The sequence below is a fragment of the Cryptomeria japonica genome, chromosome 3, assembly GCF_030272615.1.
Source record: "Cryptomeria japonica chromosome 3, Sugi_1.0, whole genome shotgun sequence".
Taxonomy (NCBI): domain Eukaryota; kingdom Viridiplantae; phylum Streptophyta; class Pinopsida; order Cupressales; family Cupressaceae; genus Cryptomeria; species Cryptomeria japonica.
In genome coordinates this window covers 976,576,955-976,603,907 of record NC_081407.1, presented here as the reverse complement: position 1 = coordinate 976,603,907, position 26,953 = coordinate 976,576,955, and the positions used below count along the sequence as shown (strand labels likewise).

General features: G+C 37.7%; 1 protein-coding gene across 5 annotated transcripts in view; it reads left to right on the top strand.

The window, feature by feature from the left end:
- Positions 1-26,953, top strand: part of LOC131076214 (uncharacterized) — a 139,978-nt gene that overhangs the window by 75,919 nt on the left and 37,106 nt on the right. For 4 of the 5 annotated variants that reach the window (XM_058013283.2, XM_058013284.2, XM_058013285.2 and 1 more), the window contains one exon: positions 1,329-1,439. The exons of the other annotated variant lie outside the window; for it this stretch is intronic. In XM_058013283.2, coding sequence (XP_057869266.1) covers positions 1,329-1,439 — 111 coding nt within the window. The remainder of the gene's footprint in view (positions 1-1,328; positions 1,440-26,953) is intronic. 5 annotated transcript variants of the gene reach the window in all.

Here is a 26,953-nt window from a genome sequence, read left to right as displayed (position 1 = left end):
TATTGCAAGTGGTTTTTGATTTTTTGAATCAAATATGGTTTTATCAGTAGCATCTATAGGAATAGTGAGTCCATCTTTCTACGACCCTTCCTCACAAATCATTGTAAATTAATGTTAAAAGTAGCCTTTTCCATCCTATGTAGTTTGTGGCATTTAATATATCTGAGCCACTGACTAGTTGTGAAATCTTTCACATGGTTAGGAGAGTAAATAAAATCAATGAATGTCTAACAAATTAAAGACGGCCTTCAAAATTTTTCAAAGAACCTATTTATTTATCCAACCATTGTATCCTCTCCCTGTCCTCAATCCTAACGCCTCAAAAAAATAAAAAATAAAAAAATGATTTGGAGAAGACGTTGGTATGCACAATATTTTATATGCCCAAGGAATGGCAGCAGTAGGTCAGATTCAATTTCTTAAGGAAAACAATCAAACACAATCTCAATAATTTTATTAATCTCAACAAAAAAGGTTATGAGGTTTGTGATGGGCATCTATGGACTGTTCGCTCATACTTAATAAAACTTGCTCAACGAAGATAAAATACTAATGGGATTGGAAGAGCTTGACTCCTTTAATTCCTTATCATAAAATACTCAACAGACACAACATAAGGTAGATGGCCTTTTAATTTCTATCCTCATGTGCACATAAAATAAATAGAAAATGTTTTATGTACAAAACTGAATATACTTTAAAACAAACCTATTATTCTTTGGATCAAATTCCCAATTCCTTACACCCTTGTCATGCATACTCCAGCTATGGATGATTGAGAATGATATGTATTATTCTTATAATACATTCTTCAAAGAGATTTAAAGTGCATAAAAGCACAATTTTTTTTCTAAGAATTAGAAAGCTGTTTATCTTATTAGCAGAAAGAAGTTATCCTTAAAAGTGGCATGGATATTGTATAGCTGCATATAACCTTCATCTGGATTTGATTGAGATTGTCATAATTTTTCTTCTCCCTTTTAGCAGCTGTCCATTCTTGTAAATACTGTTGTAAGCCATGTTCATGTATTTAAGTGCAACCTATCCGTAACTCCTCCTACGTGGCTCAGCCATAAGTATTGTTGATTACATCACAGCAAAATTGCTACACCATGAACTGTTTGCTACTTTTTTCTTTTTATATTGTGTTTAATTTCATTTCTTGCAATTATTTGAGAAGGAAAATAAAGAAATGGAGCAAAGTGTCTTAAATTGGAGATAAATTGATTTTTTTTCTAAAGCAGATTAAATGAACATAAATATATTTTCTTATTTTCTCAAAATCAGTGTTAATACTAAGACATGTAATTTTTTTATTGTTGATTTAGGTGGCATTACTATTGTTCGAAACGCTTTTACTGCTTGGTTATTTTGCGTTGCTTCATTCCGGTAATCAAGCTGTACTTCGTTGGGGGAAAAGCCCCACAATACTTCACAAGGTAAGACACTATATTATTCTTTTTATATGGTGCAGAAGTGATGATAACTGTATGACAACAAACAATTGGGCTGCCCCACAGTCATATAGAATGAGAATCTGAAAAAGAAAGATGCCATTTCGGTTTGTTTGAAAAAAGGGATTCTGTTTTGAAATGGTGAGATTGTTTTTTCATGGCTTTTACTTTGTTGAGGATCTAGACTTAGTGAGGATCAGAGTTACCAGACTTGAAGCTGGCACAGACTTGGCAGGCTGATTATGGACTTTGACTCAACACAAAAACTCTCTATATATTCAATAATTTAAAAAATAAAATATGATATATAGAGAATTTATAAGGTATCACACGCTTTTCTATTCATTCTTCTTTAAATCAACTTTCAAGACAAAAATCCAATTAATTACAAACTACTTTGCTTACATACATAGGTATACATCAAACGGATGCTTGCAAAAGTGGATTTGAGTGGAAGGAAACAAAATTTCTAAAATATACAAAAAATCTTGTGTCTTTGGCAATGTTCCACAGGCGTTGGGGACAGGGGGACAAAGGGCTCGGGCTTCTGGGACGGGTTTCGGGGACAGGGGGACGTGGCCCAAAGGGGGGGGGAGTGCGTCCTCGCGGAACACTGGATTTTGGTGTACAAAACTCATGAATTAAGATATTCATGACCAAAAACAAAAAGCCATGAACTTGGCCTAGCATCACTAGCTCTATCGTGTGTCACACTCATGTCCGTTATAGATCCTCAATGTTGTTGCAATTGTGATATTTTAGCATGTGTCAACAATTGTGATACCTTAGCACGTGTCAGCAACATCAAAGGTGTTTACTTGTTCTTTCTCACACTCTACTATTGCTACTACCTGTTGACGTGTATTTTGTACACCATCATACACAGAATAAAATACCTAAAGGCATCTTATCCTCTCTTGAATAAAGTCTCTAACTGCTGAAGATTCGCATGAAGGATCAGTTAGGATGACTCCAATGTTCTGGTTAGTAGGGTCTCTACGTGTGGATAAGCACCAGTTGGTATGATGTGATTTGCTGTGTCGTCAAGGGGATCTTACACTCCGAAATTCCGAAATCTTACTAAACTAAGAAGCTTTTCAAAAAATAACAAAAGGGATAGGGTTTTGAAAGAATTTTAGTCTAGTCTAACCCTAAGAATGACTTCGTGTGAACAAGACTTGGCAAGATTCAACCAACTTCAATTTTGCCATAAGATAACAACTCAATTGAAATTGATGCGATCTTCTAAGGTAACAAAATGATTTTCAATGCATTAAAGATCAAAGACACTACCACGAAGGTACATATCCAAGATACAATAATGTTTGAAGGTTAAATGATTCAAATATCTCCAGTTGACCACGCAAGGCGTTCCTACAATCAGCAAGAAGCTAGTGGTTTGGATTACGAATCCTACCAAAGATCAAGTCTCACACTATGTCCTTCAAATTAACACACTACTTTGATTGAGCATGATTCAAGTAAATTTAACAACCATGAAGATGACCAAGAAAGTTGCAACAAAACACCATAACTTCAATATTTCATTGATTTCAAAGTCATCATGTACAACAATTGCTTGAATTCCTCTCCTCAAACTCAATCTTGCTACAAAAGTAAAATTGCTTCTAATTTTAATCTCTCTAATCTCTCAACTATCTCTATTCTCTATTACTCTAGTTACAAATGAAATGAAAAATGAGGGTATAAATAGCATCCTCAATTACAATGAATGGTCTAGATTGAAAGTAGATCAACGGTCAAGATCATGACACCTAAACCCTAATTAGGGTTTGTTACAAATGGCCTCCTTTTTACTGAACAATATTAAATGCATAGCCAAATATTAAATTTGGCACAAAAACCTAGGAGACATAAACCAATGACAAATAAGATGCCATGTCATCTATAACAACCTCTCATCTAGAATCTTTTTCCCTTTCCAATTCTCTTTTTTAGCATATGCAATGAATCTTGGTACGATTCCTTCGATCTCTGCAATTGGAATCTCGGGAAGATTCTTCATACTTTCTTCCAAATGGATGACTTGATCGAATGCATCTAGAAGAGCTGCGTCCCATGAAGATTCAAGTTCCTTTGTTCTTTCAATCAGGAGCATGGTGTCAAACATCTGATCATATTGCTCATCTGTAACATTAGCGTCCTTGCAAAAGATGACCTTGATTCTATCCTCTAATTCCTGCATATCCACATCTGTCTCGACCTCGATCCTTCTGCCAAGAATGGTACGAAGTACCTCAAATACTCTGTCCTGGATAGGATTGATCACCTCCTCAACTTGGCTACATTTAGTACTGATGTCCTCGAAGAGAACACTCTTCATATGGAGTAAGGTTGACCACTGAAGCAAACTGTGAGGTCCTCCATCCATGATCTTTTCTTGCGCTAAGACCTTCCTTGATGTGTGTCTAATTACTTTCAAGACAGGAATGATAACATCTTTGGTATGGGCAAATGCGGCTACTGTTATCATCAAATTGTGGATTATCTCAAGAACCTGGATAGCTTGATGAATAATCTTCATCATCCTTGTTACAAACTCTATGGCCACTGTATGAGATTTATCCATCCAAGTACTTGTACGCTGGACCATATTCCTGAATCTTTCTGCCTCATTGATTGATTGAAGTGGAAGTGCCTGCACTGGTGATCTAGCTGGATCCTGACGTCCCAAAGGTTCATTGATGTGACTGAAATATGTCCTCCATGCACCTCTCTCTCTCTCAAGCTTTCTATTCTTCTCCATTTCTTCTCTAAGCTTGTCCTTCAATGCTTCAAATGAATCGGTGGCATCATCCAACGTCTGCTCTGCTGTGGATGGTCCTGGCTCAAAAGTCTGTATATCATATTCCTCTGCTAGGATCTCACCTTCATATTTGTCTACTGCCGGTGTAGCTATCTGCAGTTTTCTGGATCCAGTCTCATCTCGAATCATCTTGGACATCTTGGTAGCCTTTCTCTTCTCTGTTACTTCGTGAGAACGTCCAACAAGGCTCTCTAAATCAATTGCATTGTCCTCGTCCTCTACTACGATCACCTTGGTTAATCTTTCCTTCAACCAATCTGAGATAGCCGATCTTGTCTCTTGAACTTGAATTTCTTTATGCACTATTTCTTCTTGTCTGGGAGGAGATGTTATTTCATTGTCTTCTTTATCTTCATCTAACTCATAATCTCGGAGAGATCCATCTGGTGACCCTTGCGGTGCCTGTCCTCCCTCCTGCTTGTCGTTCTGTACCATCGACTCCATGGATTCTTCCACTTGAAGTGTCCTCTTCTCTGGTCTAGAAGAAGTACCGGATGATCGATCTCTGTTAGCCTCTTGTTTCTTCTTGGAAGATTCTCTTTTTCCAGGTCTCTCTTTCCTCTTCGAACCTCTTGGATGGAGATTGCCCTCACTGGCACATCGAAGGTTACCTTCACCTGAATTTCTAGGATTAGGATTGCCTTCACTCACACTAGCTCCACCTTCGGCTGGTTTCTCTTCCAAAGTGAAAGTCATAGCTATGCCTTGCTCTCTCAACTTCTGATGCTGTACGTCAACCCATCTGCGAGTACAAGACAAAACTGGAGCTATTAAAGCATCTAAATCCACGACCTTGGGCTCATTCCAATCTAACCTTATTGATTTGCTTTCTCGATCATAGGATGACTGGATATGTCTGCCACTGTCCTGTGCTTGGTCGGCCACTCTGTAAATCCTGCATTTCCTGATGAAATCCAAAGGCAATCTAGAATGCATTTTTCGTTTCACTTCAAGATCATCTAAGAGATTCATCATAAAATCTTCAATTTGGTACTCATGCTTAAACTTCCTACCGACTGTCTCCTCTAAATGTCCATGTGGATCAAAGCTTTCCCTCAAAGCAAAGGTTGAAAAAGAATACATGGCTAACTCCTTCTCTGCGTCATCCATAGCTAAAGCATTAGGACATACCTCAACTGAATTGCCCAAAATGATAGGTACTGGAACTCCATTCCCATGTCTGTGTCTGAATGCCTTCGCATACGTTGCCAACTGCCTTGTTACTTCAAGTAACACAATTCTGTCTGTTGGATATCTCGGCAACATGTATGGAGGTAAAGGACATCCATGCACTCTAATATAAGTGAACTTCGGAAATTGGATAAACCAAGCACCGTACCTCTTCACCAATTCTTGTGCATCCTGAGATAATCTGTTGTGAATCCCACCTTGCAACGTCCTTGTGATGTTCATCGTGAAGGTATCATTAACTAGCTTGTAGTTGCTCCCTGGCGGATGATGCAAGTAGGCATAGGAATCACACGCTCTGACCTCGCCGGGTCCTCTTCCAATCACTCCTCTGTGAGGTAGTCCTGCGTACTCAAAACTCCTGATCAAGGCATAGATGACGTATGAACTCATGTGGAAGGACTTGGTAGCCTTGAGTCTCCTCAACTGTACGTCTAAGCAATGGCTAATCATTCTAGCCCAATGTATGGTACCTTTTCCCTGAACTATCACCTGGATGAAGTAGAACATCCACCTTTCAAAGTAAAAAGCTTGAGGGGCTCCTGTAACTCGGTTGAACATTGTAATCAAATCTCTGTACTCCTCCTGGAAATCAATCCTGTGTGGTGTGTTCGGTACCTTGCTTAGACGGGGACGGCTCTTATGTAACCAGTTCTTATTAATTATGCTTAGACAAGCATCTGGGTCATCTTCGTACATTGACCTGGCTCCTTCTATGCTCTTGTATATCATGTCCCTGTGTTCTGGAAGATGGAAAGCTTCACTTATAGCTTCCTCTGAAAGGTACGCCAAAGTGTTTCCCTCATTGGACACGATCGTTCTGGACTGTGGATCATAGTGACGAGCACACTCGATCATCAACTCATGGCACTGAACAGCTGGAGGAAAGCCGGCCGCCTTAATGATGCCACTCTCGATTATTCTCCGGGCGACAGGTGATGGCTTGCCAATGTAAGGGACCTCTCGAAACTTCCTCGTGCTGAAGTTACCCAAGTTAGTATCTCCAATGTTGCTCCACTTCGACACGATCTTAGTCTCCACTTCTTCGGTCTTCTGATCTTCTTTCATGAGAGCTGAACGACTGGTGGATGCTCCCGCCTTCGGGGTTGCCATACCTACACAACATTTCATAATGAGAAACTAGATCTTGCAATGTATAATATAGATTAGAGAATATTTTTAGGAAACCTCATGATAAGTCTTAGAGTTATCATTTCCTAAAAAACGATTGAGCTAGGAATTCAAAATTCAAAATTCAAAATTTAAGCTATGACGATCTAAAACTTAAAACAATAAAACCAAATCGCCATACCTCACGAGAGAGCTAAATCTAGAATGCAAATGAATAAAATCGCCTAGGCAAAATTGATATTAGATGGCCTTCAACGTGATCTTTTCTTCAAAATAGCAATTTCGCCACCTTTGGTATGTCCTTGACGTAGTCTTCCAATGCTTGACAGGTTCGCACAATTTAAACTTCAAGTTCGCACCTCCTTGGATAATATTTGCGCCTTCCTTTGGATATAAATTCGCACCTCCTAACTTGAAATGAAATTCGCACCACCTTGAACACAACTTCGCACTTCTCCCTTTGTCTTCCTTAAATCGCACTTGAGATGATAAAATGATAATGTGAAAATAAAAATCTTCACCACCCTTTATAGCGCTCACCTCATATTCACCTTGAGGCCGACTTGGTAATTAAATAAGGCAATTTCAACGATTTTTAAATAAATACAAGGGCCGACCTCCATAAAACAAATAAATACCAAGCGCTATATTTAATTTTTTATTAAAATAATTAATTAATTATTTGCCAACGTTTTTTAATTTAACAATTTCGATTTTTACAAGGCAAAAACAATTAATTAATACCAAGCGCAAATATTAAATGCCATTTTAATTGGATTTTCAAACTTATCGAATTTTCTAGCATTTAAATAATTTCAAAAATGTGTTTGAGCGCCAAAATTTGAAAATGAAATATACAAACCTCATCGCCCTGGTCCCTGACTGAGGGACAGGAGCGATCCATCATCTTGGTCTCGATCTTTGCATTTTTGATGTTCAAAGTCTTCATCTTCACGTTGAAGTTGGCATTTTCGTTGGGTCCTTCGATCTTAATTGACTTGCTTGTGCGAATGAATGCATCTTATGACCATTATCGCCCTGGTCCCTTGGAGAGGGATAGGAGCGATCCCTATTCTTTTACGTGAGATTCTTCGTTCTTGATATCAATTCCTCGTTCATTATCCTTCAAACAACGTTTTGAACCCTTTGCAAGTTTGTTTTGTCATGATCTTCGAAGGATGATAAGTGCTTTAGCAAATATCGCCCTGGTCCCTTGGAGAGGGACAGGAGCGATCCTCATAATTTCTCCTTGACCTTTGTAACTTTGAACTTCAATCTTTGTTGTGAAGGATAAACAATGCTATTCTTTCATTCCACTTTCGTTTTGCTTGAATTCCACAAGACACCTTGATGTTTTAGAAGATCATCGCCCTGGTCCCTTGGAGAGGGACAGGAGCGATCCTTGTCTTCTAGCTTGAAATTCTTCGTTCTTGACTTTAACTCCTCGTTCACCACCTTTCAAAAGACGTTTCAATCCTTTTGCAACTTGGTTTTGACATAATCTTCGAATGACAACAAGTGCTTTAGCAAATATCGCCCTGGTCCCTTGGAGAGGGACAGGAGCGATCCTGGTGTCCTGGCTCAAATTTGCAAACTTTCAATCTTTGTTTCTTGTTCAGAATCTTCCAAATGACGTCCTCGATCTTGCCTATCTTTGCATTGTCTTGATTTTGAAGGAGCATGAGTGTTTTAATGAAAATCGCTTTGGTCCTTGTCCAAAGGACAGGAGCGATATAAGTTCCTTGGCTTAATTGATAGCATTTTGACGTTTGGAACCTCCGTATATCATCTTCAAAAGATACCTTTGACCTTGTGCGATCTTGCAAAACCTTGACTTGGCATGAATTTTGCATGAATTGGCAAATATAATGGATATCGCTCTGGTCCCTTGGAGAGGGACAGGAGCGAACTTCAAGGCCTTGGGTCCATGCTTGCCTTCTTCAACTTGCTTGCCTTCTTCAACTTGCCACTGCCTTCATTGGGTAAAATAAAGTCCTTCAATCCTTTTTGATCATTTGATACTTGTTTGACTTTTGAAATCTATGCCTTTATGGAAATATCGCTTTGGTCCCTGCCTGAGGGACAGGAGCGAACCTAGGTGTCTTGGTGTAAATCCTTTAATGTTGCGACCTTTGATGCCTTGTGTTTGATTGAGATGCCTCGAAACGCCCTTTGCCACCTTGTTCTTCATCTTGGAGTGTCTTGAACTTAAAGAAAAGGCAACATTACCATTATATCGCCCTGGTCCCTTGGAGAGGGACAGGAGCGATCTTGCTCTTGTGGGCTTCATCTCACCTTGTTAACTTCAAAAATTATCTTCAACGTATTCGTAATGTTCCTTTCCACTCATCCATGCCTTGGGATCCATTGTAACTTGGCAAGAAAATCATCTAAGACAAAAATCGCTCTGGTCCCTGCCTGAGGGACAGGAGCGAACTTGGGCATTTGGGTCCCTTGTTGATGTTTCATAATCTTCAATTTATCTTCAACGGGTTTAACTCATATCTTTTCTTGCCTTCAAAACAAAAACTTGGTTGATCTTTGTCCAGAACATGCCCTATGAAGGACTTCGCTCTGGTCCCTGGGAGAGGGACAGGAGCTACAAAGAACTTCGCCCTGGTCCCTGACAGAGGGACAGGAGCGATTTTTACATTTTGAGTCATTCTCCTTCACGACGGCACTTCAAGTTATATTCATTTGGTAGAACACATCTCCTTGGACCTCTTCAAATCATCAAGTCGTTAAAATCCTGCAAGGACAAAGCAATATTTGATTTTAAGCTCCGGTCCTTCACTGAGGGACAGGAGCGATTTTCTTCCCTGAGGCATTTCCGTGTTCGTGAAATTCTTCAATTTATATTCAACGGAAAGATCACGCCTTTCTCTACCACTTCCCATTCGAAATTCATCTTGACCCTGTAAGGACAGTGAGATTTTTGAAAACGAGCTCCGGTCCTTCACTGAGGGACAGGAGCGATTTTGCTCCTACAGGCCAAAATAACATGATTTCACAAATTTAATCACTTCACAAGGCAAAAACAAATCATTTCCAATGTCCGGGATCAAATATCAAAAAGGTCAAAATTTGGTCAAAATTACTCAATTGGACAAAATTCACATTTCATCATCAACACTTAGACAAATTTAAAACTCTGCACTCAAAATGTCAATTGAAAATAGACCATTCTGGCGAATTCATTTGATTCAAAATTTGCATCCTACAAAAGGAAGCTCAAAAGCTCTCAAGACTGACTGGACTCTGGTCTGAAAAGATCGAAAAGGAAACCCTAAGGCTTGACCCTAAATCCAGACAACTGACAAACTACCAAAACCCTAAAAAGCAAAGCGAAAGGCGAGCAAAAAAACGAGCAAAAAGAGGGGGTCCCCATTTCAAATGGGGCGATGTGTGAAATGGTCACAACACTACCCTAAGTTACCGGTTCGGGTTCGGGTTCGGGAGCAGGTTTGCCAACGCGAACCCGGTTCGTGGGTTTGGGAAAATTTATTTTTGCCTTTTGGGTTTGTGGGTTGGGTTCGTCTGCATATATATATATATATATATATATATATATATATATATATATATATATATATATATATATTATATGCAAAAAATTAAAGAAATATACAAAATTACAAATCTAAATACATTTGATAGTATGCTACTGATCAATGCCGGATGCCATTTCAATTGATAGTTCAAAATTTCAATAATATCATATTATGTCATATACTCATATGCCATATAATATATATATAAATGTATCATAGATTCATATATGTCTAGGTTCATGATTCAAATGAAAATCATTACAATTACAAAATTGATAATAAAAAATAATAAGGGTTTTCAAATGCATTTAGCAAGGGCAGGTTAGGGTTTTTGGCTCCAAAAAGGCAAAAATATTTTTTTAATATGCAAAGTCACTTTTTGGTGACTTGACATTGCCCAGCCCATGGGTTCACTCGAGTTTGCGCTTGGGCTCGCCTTGGGTCTGGCTAGGGTTCACCCCAGGGACTGTGGGTTTGCTTTGGGTTCGCCACGGACTCAGGTTCGCCTTGGGTTTAGCCAGGGTTCACCTCGGGGACTGTGGGTTCGCTCTGGGTTCGCCTTGGCAAACCCACAGTCCTTGGGGTGAACCTAGAGCGAACCCATAGTCCCCAGGGTGAACCTTGGCGAACCCAGAGCGAACCCGCAGTCCCCGAGGTGAACCCTGGCCGGACCTAGGGTAAACCCAACATGGACCTAGACTCACGCGGACCTGGTTCGCGTTAGGAGGGATAGAGGCGAACCCGGTTCGCGTTAGGAGGGCAATAAAGGCGAACCCGGTAACTCAACTACTACCTCTACCTCAGGCTCAACATGATAAACTCAAGTGTGGTCATCTTTGGTAAACACAAGATCCTCAACCTTTGCATTCCACTTGATTATGGATCAACCTTTAATGTAATGCAAGATAAATTTGAGCTCAAGATTTGCTTGTGACAGATGTGGAGGTTGTAACAAACATAGACAAAGTGATTCAACCTAAATTTCATTGTTCAAGAAAATGGAAGAAATGCAAAAGCATGATCTAAGAAACTTTATTATGGCTTGTCCTAGTTGCCTTAAACATATCTATTGTGAAAAGGCCACCTTGTGTAAATCTAAAGATGTCAATTTGTAATGTCCCCATTTTCAGCTTAGTTTTTTGGAAAAGAAATAATTTAATTAGTTAAAGTGTCTAAATTAATATTTGTAGGCAACTTGTATTTAATTGATTGTGTTTTAAGTGGAAAATTTTATTTTTATAAAGTGATTTTATCTGGAGCCAAAACTAAAATATCATAAAGTCACTTTTATGGAGCAAAAAGATTTAATATTAAAAAGTGATTTTATAATTTATTTTTTTCTTGGTGGGGTGGGGGGGGGCGGGTGGATTTAAAAGGAGGTTTGTGGAAGTTCATTTGATCATTCTTGGTTATTCATTCTGGTGAGACTCTTATTGGGAGTTTGTGCTTTTGGTCAATTATTCAACCTAGGATGAAAACCCGAAGGCAAATATTGGTTTTGTGGACGAAAACCCAAATGATCAATTCTGGGCGAATTCATAGAGGGTTTGTAGGTGTGCAGAAGAATTGAAGATTGTGTGAGAAAGTGTTTGAAAAGAATCATTTTTCCAGAAAATACAGATTTACAGGTCTGCTAGGTTTGCAGATACAAATTTATTAAATCTGTAGGCAAATAATAAATTTGTATGTGTGAGTATTGGAAAAATAAGAGATTTCTAGTGCTCTGTGTGCAAAGTTTTTGGCAGAGTTATTGTGTTGTCGAGAAATAAATAAAGATAAAATAAAAATATTGTAATTTATTGTTGGGCATAAGTAACCAGTTGTACCAATCCTACCCTAAACCTGCTGTACCATTTAAAAAAGGTGCTAAAGACTAATAAAAAAGGACGATTCATGCTATTGAAAGCATTTTAGCGTTAAGCTTAGTTGCTGCCTATTCTGGAGGAGTCATGCTGTTGAAAGCCATACAAACATATGCCAAGCTGCTGTAAGCTTTGTGAAGAAAGGCATGAGTCTTAAGGAGGGAGTCAATTCTTTTTTCGATGATATTTGGTAACTCTTATTCTAGCTGGCACAGTTTGAAGACTAAACTATTATATTAAAGCTTATTGTTGAGTCAACAAAGTCAGCGGTGCAAGTAAAAATGCATCAAGTCTCAAAGAAATCTCACTCAGCCTCAAAGAGTCCTAGCTAAGCCTATTGCAGCACTTCCTAAAAGAGGTTGCAGCCCATTTGAAGTTGCTGTACATGTGTGAGGGGAGTAGCGTATCACTATAAGGGAGTGCAAAGGTGAAGTTTGGATGGAGTTTGACCTTCCCAAGTTCTGGTCAGCAAATTCTAGTCCATAATATTGAAGATATCTCTACTGTATGAAATTTCCTGTGTATATCAATTTGTAACAGCAATGCAAAGTGCTAAATTAAATTTCTCTATGATCTTATTAAGCACAATAATTTTGTTTAAATTAAATGATGATAATATTTGGAGTTCTGAAGTCAATGTCATGCTGATTATTTACAATATCCATTCAAACAAGTTGAAAACAGGCACATACCGGCAGAATGTCAACTGCTTGATGAAATGTTAATGAACTACATTGTGAAATTTGGCAAGTTTAATCACATATTTCGATAGATACGTTGCAGTTACATGATTAATGATAATATTTTTAAACAAACAAATTAAAAACATTTTTTATGTTGAGTTGATGCCAAGTGTTTGACAAAATGCTTCCAAGCAAGATTCCAAAATATTGCTAGTTTGGCATGAAATTCCTTGGCTGGGTTACTGTACAATTTCAGAGTCAATTGTTGTCTTGTTACCCCATTATTTTGTCGATAATTAAAGTCTTTGTCTTGAGCAAAATAATGTGTCATTAATGTTGCCACTCCCCCATTCAGCTCGATCCATCCTTGGCTATGTACCTTTTTATTTATGATTCACTTTTTCTGTCCCTATGAACCCGTGTGTTGAACCTGCATCTTGGTTCAAGGTTCAACGGGTGCCTTTGTGTGTGTTGTGGCTTTGTTTTGTTGTTAAGCAGGCGAGCGTCAATGTGTTAAGTTGGTTTTCAACTGGAACCTTTGAACCATTCTTAAAGTGGTTCAAGGTTCAAAGTACAAGGTTCTCCTTTATGTTTGTAAAAAGTCTTCGCTCGTTCCTAGTTTAGTTGTATTGAGTCGTAGGGTGGAAGTCCTTTTGTTCTCCCATGTTGAACTTGAACCATTGAACTTCTTGTAAAATGGTTCAAGGTTCAAAAGTTCATTTCAAGTTGGCCTCGAGGACATTAATAAAGCAAAGGTGGCGCGGCAAAAAGGAATATTCAAAACATATCGTGTTTTAAAATTCCAATTATTCAAAGAAATCATGAAAACTCAAGCCATTTGTGTGGAGTTGATATGTAATAAAGAAAACTATCACAATCCCATCAAATCATGGGTTATCTCACATGCTTGAACGAATTATTATGAGGCGTGCGCAGGTATTATTCAGTTTTTCCACCTCTTGATATGTAAGTTCTCAAATTGTGAAATTAGTAGCTGTTATTGTTGGAGAAGCGAAGGGTGCCGAAGGTAATTTTAGCTCCATACTTCCAAGGGTTACACAGATTTGAAGGTAGCAACAGGTGAGTTATGGTACTTTCTTCTTCGCTGTGTTACTAGCTCAGAAAGTCAGTATAGTAAAATTCTTTGTTCTGGGATAGAATTTTGTTCTTTCTAGAAATTGTTTGATGAATGCAAAAGCGGCCATCATGAGGCCGACTCTTCCAAAGCTTGGCCGCACATCATGCTGAGTCAGTTCACTTCCAGAACCGGGTGACACTTCTTTAGACCCAGCTGACTTAGGAGATTTGAGCTAGAAACCCTGAGGCTAACTCAATGATGGAAAGAATTGTTAAAAGTGGCTTGATTGAAGCTGATGCATTCCCAACAACCGCTCCTTGCCCATAATTGGTGATAGCATGTATGAACGGGTATGATGCTGGTAACAGGTGCATTAGGACCAGCAGTGGTGAATTGTTAGTAGAAATCAATAGGGAAACAATGGTGGCTGCAATTGGTATTCCTCGTAAGGAGCCGTATGAAGATTGGTCCATTGGTACTTCATGTGCATTCTTCTTTGAGATGAAAAGCACTTATAAGAGCGTCATTGCTAGGAATTGGCTCTTAAAAGTTTAGAAAGGGGTTCCCAATTACCCAAACCTCTTACAAGAGAGCATTTCATAACGGAGGTGCGGGATATTGTGATTTTGTTAAACAGACTCAAAGGGAATTCACATGCTTTCCACTGGGAGGACTACAAGCATTTTTACATTCAGGTATTGTTAGCTGGTGAAAAATATCTTGACTGGGCACATGTTATTGCTAAAAGGCTGCATGAGGTTTTGAATAATTTTGTTGGAGTGTTTGGTTTTTATATGTCCTCATATTTATTCTATATATTGGCTTGTACCAGAGAGTGGCAAGGGTTACATGATGAGCCTTGGGTGGATGGCATGAAGGTTTATGATTATTAGCCACACCTGCAGCAACATAGAAATGCTGAAAATGTTACAAGATGGAATGATGTTTTCACAGGCAGACTTGTCTTTGAACTGCAGGGAGACACAAATAAAAGAATGTCAGTCGAATCTATGGAGCTGGTCAGTATGTACAAAAGCTATTTTATCGAATTTTGCAGATTTACTTACATTAGAGTAGGGGGCTTTGAAGGTGAACCATTCAAATTGCCCAGGTATGCCTTCGATAGCTATATACTTATTGAAGTTTGCAGACAACTTGCCCACATTGATAAAAAGTTAGGGGCGAAGAGTAAATCTGGAGTTGCCTTCCCAATTGAACTTGGATATTATAGTTGCAAATCTGTTTCTGATGCTTTGAACCTAGAATTAGAGTTCAAGAAACTGAATTTACAGCCCTACATTGCCCGACATAAGTTTGATAGTAGAGGCTATGCTGTGGAACATTTAAATGTTGATGCCAATTTCTTTCATGAACCCCACTTAGAAGATTATTGGGAAAATTGGTGCGATGAATTTGAAGTAAGAAGGAGATTGTGGTCAAGGTTCACTTTGCAACAGATTGTTACAATGAGATTGTCAATAAATGTGGCAGGAATACAAGAAGAAGAGGGAGAAGATGTGTTAGATCCTAAATTCAATGTAAGGGTTCAAGGGCAACCCATCCTTGAAATTGATTGGGACAGGAGAGAAGAAGAAAGTATCCAGGCCAAGTCCTTTAATGTTATAAGGAGAACGTAGTAGTGGTTGAGGGACCGTAAATTCAGAAAGGGGCCAATCATTACTCCTAAAGAGATAACAGTTGATCCACTCCATGCTGCAACATAAATTCCCATTTCCTCCTCTAATGTAATTGTTGATATTGTAGGTGACACAAAGCCGAAAGTTGGAAAAGTTCAAACCAAGAGGTCACATAAATCCCCATTGAGTTCCTCAGCGGTTCGAGTCACCCATTCTAGGGGCAGAAAGAGAAACAGGGAACCAACAACGGACTAGATTGTTGTGGACTTAGATTCAAGTGAGGAAACCCAGGTGGCCATGGATGATCAAGTGTCAAATAATCCTTCAATTCAGGATGCGGATACAGAGAAATAATCTGAAGAAAATCCAAACCCAATGAACACCATGACTATTGTTGATCTACTTGATCATCAGACACCTCCGCCCAAAGAATCTTCTAGTGTTTCTTAATGGCTAGGAGCTTCTATTGTCAAGAAACGCAGTGTGGTTCCTATTACCATTCCCATGGAAGATATGCTTAGTAAGTATCTTGGAAAAATATCCAAACCCAAAAAGCTTAAAACAGAGGCTATGATGGAGGTTGACGATGATACAGGGCACTGGGTAGCAAAAGTGGCAAAGCCTATCTCAAATAAGGACCCAAAAATTGCCACTGAAAAAGATTTTATTGTTGAGAAAATTTACCTAGTAGTTGCTTCAAGAGCTGTGTATGCCAAACATTTGGAATCCTCCACCAAAAAAATGATATCTAGAACCTGGAAAGATGAGAAGGACAAACAGGAATTGAAACAGGTTGTTACACAAATGGCAGAATACATCAATGCCATACATCACCCGAGTCCTCAACCTCTGTTGCAGATGTCATTGTCTTTTGACCCTAAATGACTAGTAAACCAAAAGCTATTGGATCAGGTTCAAAGAGGCCATATGATAGCTGAGATTTTTGATGAATGGCTTGACTCCATAGTGCAACAAGGCACAAGTTACATTGCGAGCTTAATCAAGGTGTATGAGAGTGCTATAGTCGTGAGTAAAGAGCTGGAGTTAGAAGCTACAAGATGGGACAAAGAAATAAATAAATGGGTAACAGTTTTAGCACAAATGAATGATGTACAAAAATGTGGAATTATTATATTTCTTGCTGAAAAGCCTGTGGATAACTTGGATGACAATGTACTGTATGTATCAAGGAAAAACATTGAATGGAGAAACTCAATCATCAAACAGGGCCATGAAGAATCCATCAAATTATTAAAGGGATTGAAAGAGCTCATTGATACGATGCAGAAAGATTTGAAATGCATCGATATACAACTCCTGAAAGTTGATGGACAAACAATCGAGCATGCAGCGGACATGGCCAAAACTTTCAAGGAGAGAGTGCAGTTCATTAAAGAAACAAAGTCTCTAACTACGGATGGCTTCTCCAAGGTGGCTAGGATCGAGTTAATGCTAGCAGTTTGCTTCCATCATCTGGAAGCGCATAAAATAAAAGTCATGCAAGTAAACATGGATAAAGAAGTCTGGAAACAACGTATTCTGCATATTGGCCTCCCACATTATTAGGTCATCCTCAATTTCTCAACGACGCACTTGGACTAGCGGAATGTACGTGGCACTGCGACAAAACGGGATAAACCGGCCTTTTCGTCTACCACGTTGGAATCTTGATCAGGTTATGAATGAGCTGCATTCTGTCTGTAGCTCTTAGCTATTTAAGTTTTATTCGGTTTTAGGCGAGTCAGTTTCTTTAACTTTAGAATAGAGTTTAAAAAGAACTCTATTTATTTTCAAAAACTATTAGCCTGCAGGCTATATATGTAATTAAGCAAGCTTTTATGAGTGTCCGAAAAACTTTGATTTGGATTAGCAGACTTAGCTTTCTTTTGGAATTTCTAGTGAAGACATTTTATCTGTGAATGAAATGATATACTTTGCACAACCTTCAAATCCGTGCGTTTGAATGAAAGAACAAATCTCTGTTGGGATATATGTTTGTGTGTAGAATATTTTACTTCTTTGATTATCCACTTATTATAAGTTTGTGAATTCATTTAATTAAGGAAATTAGTTGTTTGTTGTTGTTTGAATGATTTTGACCCCCCTTGTCTTTTAAGGCATGAGTGAGTCTCGATCAGAATTCATAATACATTGAGTACAGTTTTTGAAATAAGTTTTATAAGAATGAAATATTCAAAGTTCAAGCCTGTGGGCTTTACATTTATGAATAATTATTTCGTAGCATTCATATTGTGTGGACAAATGGATGTGAAAAGCCTTTCTCGCTTTCTGGTTAAAAGTGCATTTCTTTGTGATTACTTTACTTTAAAATTTATTGAATATCATACGGGAGCTGCACTCTTGTGCAGAGGGTAAACCAATAATCGGTTCACCCAACTGTTGGTTTCTTTTGCTTTTCAGCAGGGGTATGCATGAGTCCTTATAAAAAATATTAGAGAAAGGCAGATCTGTTAACCAACATGTCTAATGTAAGAATTCTTTTCTATCAATTCTCATAATTGTGTAGAGCCCACTTCAAAACATCAATATTGTTTTTGAAGTCTAAATAGAATTGTTATGTTAGATTTAGGAAGTAACCAGCTATACATAATGTCTTGTGAAGTTGATGGTGCCATTGTTGATCAATGATTTCACATACGGGACAAAATTTTTTTTGTGAACCCCACCATCAGTGGCTTTGATGATCTTTATAGCTTTGATAAGATCCACGCATAATAATGGAAATAATACATGGTAGAAGATAGATCACACACAACATGAGATGTTTGTGGGCCAAAATGCCCTTATATCCAATATTTGTAGACAAAGAATCAACCTTCGAGGTAGGGTAACACCATACAATAATCCTTATGGAAGAAGCCACTTCATGCTAAATCTTCAAAAGATCTCAAGCACAATGGCACGCTCACAATGATAATAATCTCCTTTATATAGACCTAATAACATAATGGAGTGGTAATCCCAATGAGGGCCTACTTGTCACTTGATATAATTAATTATTCAAGTTGTCCACATGGCCCAATATAATTAATGTAAGTGACGTGTGCCACATGTTAGCATCTCCATCCATCTAAATACATTATAATATCTTATCGTTTTGTACATAACATGCTATCTCTCCTTGATATGTTTCATCCCTAAAACATGAGATGTCAAATGGTACGACTATTGGAAATCATTACAAATATGATGCCATGACCAATTTTCTAACCATCCATAGTTATCTTCGCAATGCTTTTAGCTTGATGGTACCTATATCCCATCCTTGATTGAGCTTTTGTTCAATCTGTTTGATTCCATTCTTCATCATAGTATGTTTTCCTTGTTTTCTATTGGTAGTCATTAATTTTATGGTTCCATTGCTTATTGTAGTCTTATTTGATTTCATGTAGATTCATATTGATTGGCTTACTGATTTCCCCTATGATCATGCCTTTGTGATAGTTTCCTCCATTATTCTTGCTTTATAATGATGTGAATGCCCATATATTACACCCTTTGCTATCTTTGGATCCTTGTTTGTTTCTTCACCCTTTGTTGTTGCTTGCTTTGTTGACTCAGGAAGGAAAACAAGCTTTTCCTCCTTTTCCTTTATATCCATCTCCTATTTTGTGTGCTTTGATTCTTTGGTGTAGTCTGGACGAATTTCTTGAACTTTGGTCTTCATTATGTGTAACTATTTGTTGGCCCAAGGTTTGCCGTTGCATCAAAAGATCGACCTATCAATGCCCGATACAAACACCAGAGATAAACAAACCATAGGAGGCAGTTAAGCCATGCGATGAATCCTCGTGGGCAGCGTTGAACCACCAAGGGGATGAAGACACCAACCTTCCAACAATCCCCCCCAAGCGTGACCAAGGGATTCGAATCCATGAACTGAGCTCTGATACCACTTGGTGGCCCAAGGTTTACCATTGCACCAAACGATCGACCTATTAATGCTTGATACAAACACCAGAGATAAACAAACCATGGGAGGTGGTTAAGCCATGTCATGAATCATCGAGGGTGGCGTTGAACAACCAAGGGGACAAAGGCACCAACCTTCTAACACTATTTTCCTTCTATACTTAATTTTTCATGAACTTCTTTTGCACATTAATGTTTCATAATAATCCTTAGAGGGTATTAGCTTGAATCCACAACAATTGTTTAGCAATCATTGCCAAGTTCTTGATAAGATGAGAGCATATCGAGACTAGAATGAGGACAATGGAATTACTATGAAAGATATTGGTAGTTAGCCCACCAGTTTATAATATAAGCAAAGTCATAGAATTGATCTAGTCAAAATGGTTGATAGTGAAATGCAAATTGTGATTAAGCCAAACCAATGGAATGTAAGTGGAAAATGATAGACTAAATCACTCGATTTTGGTGCATGCCACACATGGCAGATACTATATTGAAAATCAAATAAAAGATCCAATGGATAAGCTGAACAGGAATTGTTTTTTTAAATTTTATTCTACACTTGGAACTCCAACTTAAGATGTCACTTCGGGGACTTGAACATGGATCTCCTTCTTGAGAACCTTATGCCTTTGCCATTTAAGCACAACCCATTTGACATGAATAGGATTTTTAACTTTTTTACAATGAAGAAAAGGGATCAATCAGTGAATCCTCTAAGATCCTTGCAATGAAGCACTATAAAAGAAAGAATCCAATGGAATACTTTCCAGATTATTACAATGATTATAAAATCTCTATAATTACAAAATTAAAATATTAATTTTCATACAATTGCTGATAAGAATAATGCTGTAATAAGATGTTAAATTTATAAATTTAAAGCTTCATTCCTTTGAAAGAAAGCTTGCATCAATCCATAACTGTATGGCTGGAAATGGTTGGCAATCACCTCCATTTCTTTGAATATATGATATATCTTTGTATATAGTGTGGTTGGAATAGTAATAGCAGGAATTTCAGATTATAAAGAAAAATTCTTTCCATCAATTGCAATAGGATTGTCTAGAATGCCATAAATAATAAGAAGCAATAGATAATTTCTGACTTATTGTTGATGATTGAGCTTCTAGTCTCTTTTTTAATATTCACCATATTATGTAAAGGACAGCCTAGAATATCCTATGGACCCTCCTTAAACACCAAGTAGCTGATAAAAGATCAGCGACTCATCTTATGATGTGATGCGATATTACTGTAATGTTCCCTTCTCGCACGTAAGAAAATTTGTAGCCATTAGTTTATTTCCCATATTTTCCAATAAGTTAATTGGTGTTGAAAAAGGGTAAAGCAAATTAAATAATTAAATTAAGCTGTCAAAGGTAATATATCTAATATATTTAAATAGACAGCTTATTTAATTATTTAAAAAGTGCAAAGTGACTATAAGTTGTGTAAAATGGAGGTGTTTGGCTCAAGGGGAAAAAATGTGGTCATTTTGCACAATTTTTAATGATTTTTAAATATTATAGTGAATAGGGGGCTGAAAAGAGATTATTATTTTATTCATTAGGAAAAATTTATAAAAAAAAAGAGCTATGAAAAGAAAAGGGTTACCTTTTTTCATATATGGTTTGCTCTGAGGAGTTCGAGAGTTTCTTATTTCTTGAGGATGGAAACCATCTAGAAATACCAGTTTCGAGGATGAAAACCCTCCAAGTTGGACTTGGTGATTTCATCTAGAAGTCACAACTATTTTTGCAAGTGAAGTTTTCTAGATTGTTGTTTAAAATCAATGTTTTTTATGTGTTTTGATTTGCAAAATATAAGATATTATTTGCTTGAGTATCTCAGCTGTTTTTGGAGTTTTTGTAGGGCAATATTGGAGGCCCTTGTGTAGGTCGTACCAGTGCCTTACCTCTTGCACGTTGCAATCATGATTAATTTTGAAGAGTTTATGTGGATATTCCTTTATTCCTTCATGTTATTTTTTTAGCCTGTATATTTTTAAGGAAATTTGTGAAGAGGCCGTACCAGCTACAGGCAGATTGTACATGCCAAGAAGGGCGTTTGAGTTTCCAAAGGAAGTGTTGTAGTTTTCCTCTCATTTTGGGTGTTTTGATGGTACCTAGCTCTCATAGCTTCAGTCATAACACTTCGGTGTTGAATTTCTGAGTTTCCATGGAATGATAAGTATGTAGATGTTGCATAGGAGGCCACACACTGCTGTATTGAAGCCTCCTTAGTTTTGAATTTCAGTTGTACTGCTGCTGGGTGTTATTCTACCCCAAAGTATGCTTTTGGGAATGCTCTCTTCAGTGGATTTCAGTTTGGAAATGGTCGTGACATCATCTGTGAGTGTTTGTTGAGTGTTTCCATGTATGATAGACCTCATTGTACCAAGTTATTAGCTGTACCGAGTGTTAAGAGACCATTATCAGTTACATGCTACCGTCTTTTGAGGTATAAATGAGTTGGTTTGATGAATATGCTTATGGGTGTCTTACTTTGTGGTTGTTACGAGCTCTCTAAATTATTTTGTTTATGAACAGCAGTTCTAATTTACATTCAAAGCTTAATGTCAGATTCATATCAGCCATATATTATCATTTTGGGTTAATTTGTAATGCGTTTTACATATATTTTGCAAACCCCAGATGGTAGTATTGTTGGAGGCTTCATTTGAATGCATTTTCATTTTGTAAGTTGGATTTTACATGCAACCTGTTTTGGCATGACCAAGTTGGCATTTATTGACCATTTTGGTTTGAATCAAGCTTATAAATTCTGCTAGCGGCTTTGCATTGCATATGCACAGTCTGTTGAATAAGTGTTGATAGGATGGTTTTGTTGTCTGCGTGTCATAATACATAGTTCATTGAAGAGGTGTCAATTTGGCTGGCTTGGCTGCCAATGTATTTGGTTGAGCTTGCCACCATTTCATATGTAATTGCATTCATCTAGACTAATCGTGTGGTTGGAGGCTCTGTATGCTCTCACCTTGCCTACTCCAAGATTTGGGTGATCAGAAAGTGTTGATGACATTGCATTGCATTTTATATACAATAACAAAAATTAGGGTAAGTTGTCATAGTTGTATCATAGCTGGTGGTTTTGTCAGCATGTGATTTTTGTGTTAATGTTTTCATGCAACAGTTGTTATCTCATGCATCCAAGTGACAGAAAACAGATATTATTTAGAGAAATTGCAAAAAGTAGTTTTAATTTCCACATAACTTATTTCAGCAGTCAATCCTTGAAGACGGTATTGAAACTTCAATCTTTGAAAATGACCCAATAGTGTTAGTTGAGAAAAACAAGGTAGAAAAAGGCAAAGAGATCAAGATGGGTGATAATCCTGATGAGTGGGTAGAAAGGAAGCTTGATGTAATGTGGACACGATGGCACAGTTGATCACGAAAATGGGTCGACACATGAGTATCCCCATCAACAGAATGGTAATGAAAGTACTTCTAGAAACACAAATCGGCATGTAAACAATGCAAATCAATACACTAGAACCATTATGGATTGTACTGTTAGACCATTCTAGCTAACTTTAATCATAACAAAAGAACAAAACCATAGACCAAAAGCTGAGTTGCTCACAGTTGATGAGATTATTGCATATTATGTGGAGTACTGAGCTCTTCCCCAAGAGATTTGGAATGAGCTATCACTCAAACCATTTTATGAATCAATAGAGATCAAGAGGTGGAATGCGACAAGGCCACAAGCCCAACAAAAGTGAGTGGAAAGAGCACAACGCGTGCTTGGATTCAGAAGCTAGACACATGCATGTCATTGAGGCCTATGGCGGAAATGAGGCCATAAAATTTGCATCTTTTCATCTTGAAGGAGTTGCCCATGAGTGGTGGTACCGTGGGATAGTTACTCAAGGCCATGCTCTCATAAACTCATATGATGAGTTTTGCAAGAAGTTGATGGAGAGATTTGATAGGAAGGACCCAAAAGTGCATTTATGTGAATTAGCTTAGCTTAAGCAGAATGGTGCTGTTGAGAGCTATATTGCTGTTAAAATTAGTCTCAGTCTTAACTCTAAACAAAATCGTAATCTGATTATTAGCACCCAGAATTTGATTATATGTTACTTGCGATTTATTGGGATTTAATTAAGTTAGCATTAAACTAACATATTAGTTTGCTAAATGTGATGTTTGGTTTAAAGTAATTCCGCCGGTGTAGAAGGATCGTGGCTCCACACAGGGGTCACAACCCTATGTGGAACCACGTGGTTCCACATAGGATCGCGACCCCCTGTGTGGAGCCACGATCCAATGAAGACAAAAGATATATATCTGCCTCCCATTATTGAATAAGATAATAAGTATGATACACGCGGTGCAAGGGAGAATACATATAATTGCTTGGTCTTCGTATCTACAAAGGCAAACTGATAAGACATAAAAATCAGTTTTATATTTCTTCATATCAAACAATAACAGTATAAATTCATTGTCTCAGAATTCTGATTGTTCTGAAAGTCATCACAGTCTATTTACATTTACATGGTATCAGAGCCTAACTACTTAAAGATCCAAATAGTCTGAAAGCGAAGTTTACAAAATTGAAGAGTTCTAAAATGGTGAACACAATCAGATTCGAGGACAGACTCGAAGGAGCAGCAAATTTTTTGGCTTGGAAAGTTAGAATTATGATAGTGTTAAAAGAGAACAAAGTAATCAAATTCATAAAAGAAGACAAGCCCGAACTTGTAGACGAACTTGAGAAAACTGTATGGAATGAAGGAAATGATAAAGCTGTAAAAATCGTGATAGATGCAGTAAGGGATCACATAATACCACTTATATTAAAATATGACAACGCATATGAAATGTTCAAAACCTTTGAAAGGACGTATGAAATAAACAATCCGAGCAAAACCCTAGCTCTAAAAAGACAGTTGAACCACATAAGTATAAATAAAGGTGAAACAATAAACTCATACTTCATGAGGATAGGTTCACTCAGAGATCAACTGCAAAAACTTGATTATCATGTCGAGAAGCAAGAACTATCAATGATTACCCTAGATGGATTACCTGAATCCCGGGAATCATTCAAACAAGGCATAAATGCAAGGGATAAATTCATAGAATTTGATTGACTAAGGGATGACTGTCTCCTTGAAGAATCAAGGAAAATGAAAGGGAAGACCTCCACATTCTGAATACTGACTCCCGTAAGAAAGGCAAGAAGAGAAACTTCAAGAACAGAAAATCCCATCATGGGAAAAGCTTTCATAAGAAAGACATGTCAAAAATCCAATGTCATAGATGTGATCAGTACAGACATATGTCATTTAACTGTCCTGATAAAGTAAAACAGCAGGCATCATTCGCCAAAGTAGAGAGGAACACAGAACTTGAATCTGAGAAGTTTGTATTATATTCAGCACTATCAAGTCAAGCTTCAAACAAGTCTAACACTTGGGTGATAGACAACGGATCGTCAAGACATGTCACCGGATTCAGAGAATTACTAGACTCAATGAAAAAGGGATCAAATGAAGAGGTAACAATAGGGGATGACTCTGCACATCCTGTAAAGGGTGTCGGGACATGTACAATCATACTGAAGTCTGGAATCTCAATCCAACTCACCGGGGTACTATTTGTACCAGGCATCAAAAGGAACTTAGTCTCTATCTCTGCACTTGAGGACGACGGATATAGAGTCTCATTCATAGAAGGAAAGGTAATGGCTTGGCCAAAAACAACCACCTTCAAAAGAGCACAAGTGATTGGTTACAGACAAGGGCACCTATATGAATTGTGTAATGAGCCAAATCAAACCTTACTTCATGAAGTCATAGATCAAGCAGAAATTTGGCATAGAAGACTAGGGCACTTACATTTTCGTGCTCTAACCTCTATGGAGAAATTAGTCACAGGACTACCTAAACTAAAGCCAATTCATTCAAATGTTTGTAAAGGATGTGCACTAGGGAAAAACACTAAAAACTCTTTTCCTTGCAGTTCTAGAAAAACTAAAGGGGTACTAGAACTAGTTCACTCTGACTTATGTGGGCCTATGTTTGAACCATCACTAGGAAATGCATTATACTATGTAATCTTTGTAGACGATTTTTCTAGGAAAACTTGGATTTATTTCCTTAAAAGTAAAGAATCTGAAGATATTCTTAGGAAATTTAAAGAGTTCAAATCTATTACAGAAAATCACTCTGGTAGGAAAATCAAAACTCTTAGGATTGACAATGGTAGGGAATACACATCAAAAGTGTTTAAAGAGTTTTGTAAAGATGCTGGGATTAAGAGGGAGTTCACTGTACCTTACAATCCTCAACAAAACGGGGTTGCTGAAAGAAAAAATAGAACAATAGTAGAAGCGGCAAGAGCTATGTTGTTAGATCAAAACCTAGAAACTGCACTTTGGGGAGAAGCCACTAATACCGCTGTATACATTCAAAACAGATGTCCTCACTCTCATATTGGTGACAAAACTCCTGAAGAAGTCTTAACTGGAATTAAACTTGATATTACCCATCTCAAAATATTTGGATGTCTTGTTTATATTCATGTACCTAAGGAGAAAAGAACTAAATTAGAACCTACTGGACAGAAAGGGATTTTGTAGGATATAGTGAAACATCTAAAGCCTACCGAATATTCATCCCTGGTCAAAGACAAATAGAATTAAGCAGAGATGTCATATTTGAGTAAGATATAGCTATTAACAAAACAAGGAGTTCCATCACACCTGAAATCCCAACTAATTCCATTAATTTGGAAGAAGATTCTCTTTCTGAAACTCAGAGGGAGCATCCTGAGGATAACACCTTGGAACTTGAGAACACTACAACAGAGAATCCCAGGAAGAGATCACTATGGGCCACTAAAACAGTACAGGAAGCAGAATCCTTTGCAACACCTAGAGGAACAGTTAGAGAAAGCAAAAGACCTTCAAAGTTTTCTAGCTATGTTACTCTAATGACAGACCTCATAAATGCTGAACCTTCAAGTGCCGGAGAGGCTCTTAAACAAGAAGTATGGAAGGATGCCATGATAGAGGAATATTAATCTACCTTAAAGAATGATGTGTGGAAAATTGTGCCTAGACCTAAAGGAAAATCAGTTGTATCTTCTAAATGGCTCTTTAAAATTAAGCATGTTGTTGATGGCAGTATAGAAAAACATGAGGCAAGATTTGTTGCTCGAGGCTTCTCACAGAAGGAAGGAATTGACTATGAAGAAACATTTGCACCTGTTGCACGATACACTTCTGTTAGAACAATCTTGGCTATAGCAGCATCTAAAGGATGGAAAGTTCATCAAATGGATGTATAAACTGCATTTTTGAATGGAACAATTGAAGAAGAAGTATATCTAGAGCAGCCTGAGGGATTTGAGGTAAATAATGCTAAAACACATGTATGCAAGTTAGAGAAAGCATTGTATGGATTAAAACAAGCTCCCTGAGCATGGTACGAAAGAATTGACAGTTACTTATTAGAGATAGGTTTCTCTAAGAATATTGTTGATCCAAATCTGTATTTCAAAATAATCAAAGGTGAAATGTTGATACTCATATTATATGTAGATGACTTATTAATTACAAGCGAAGA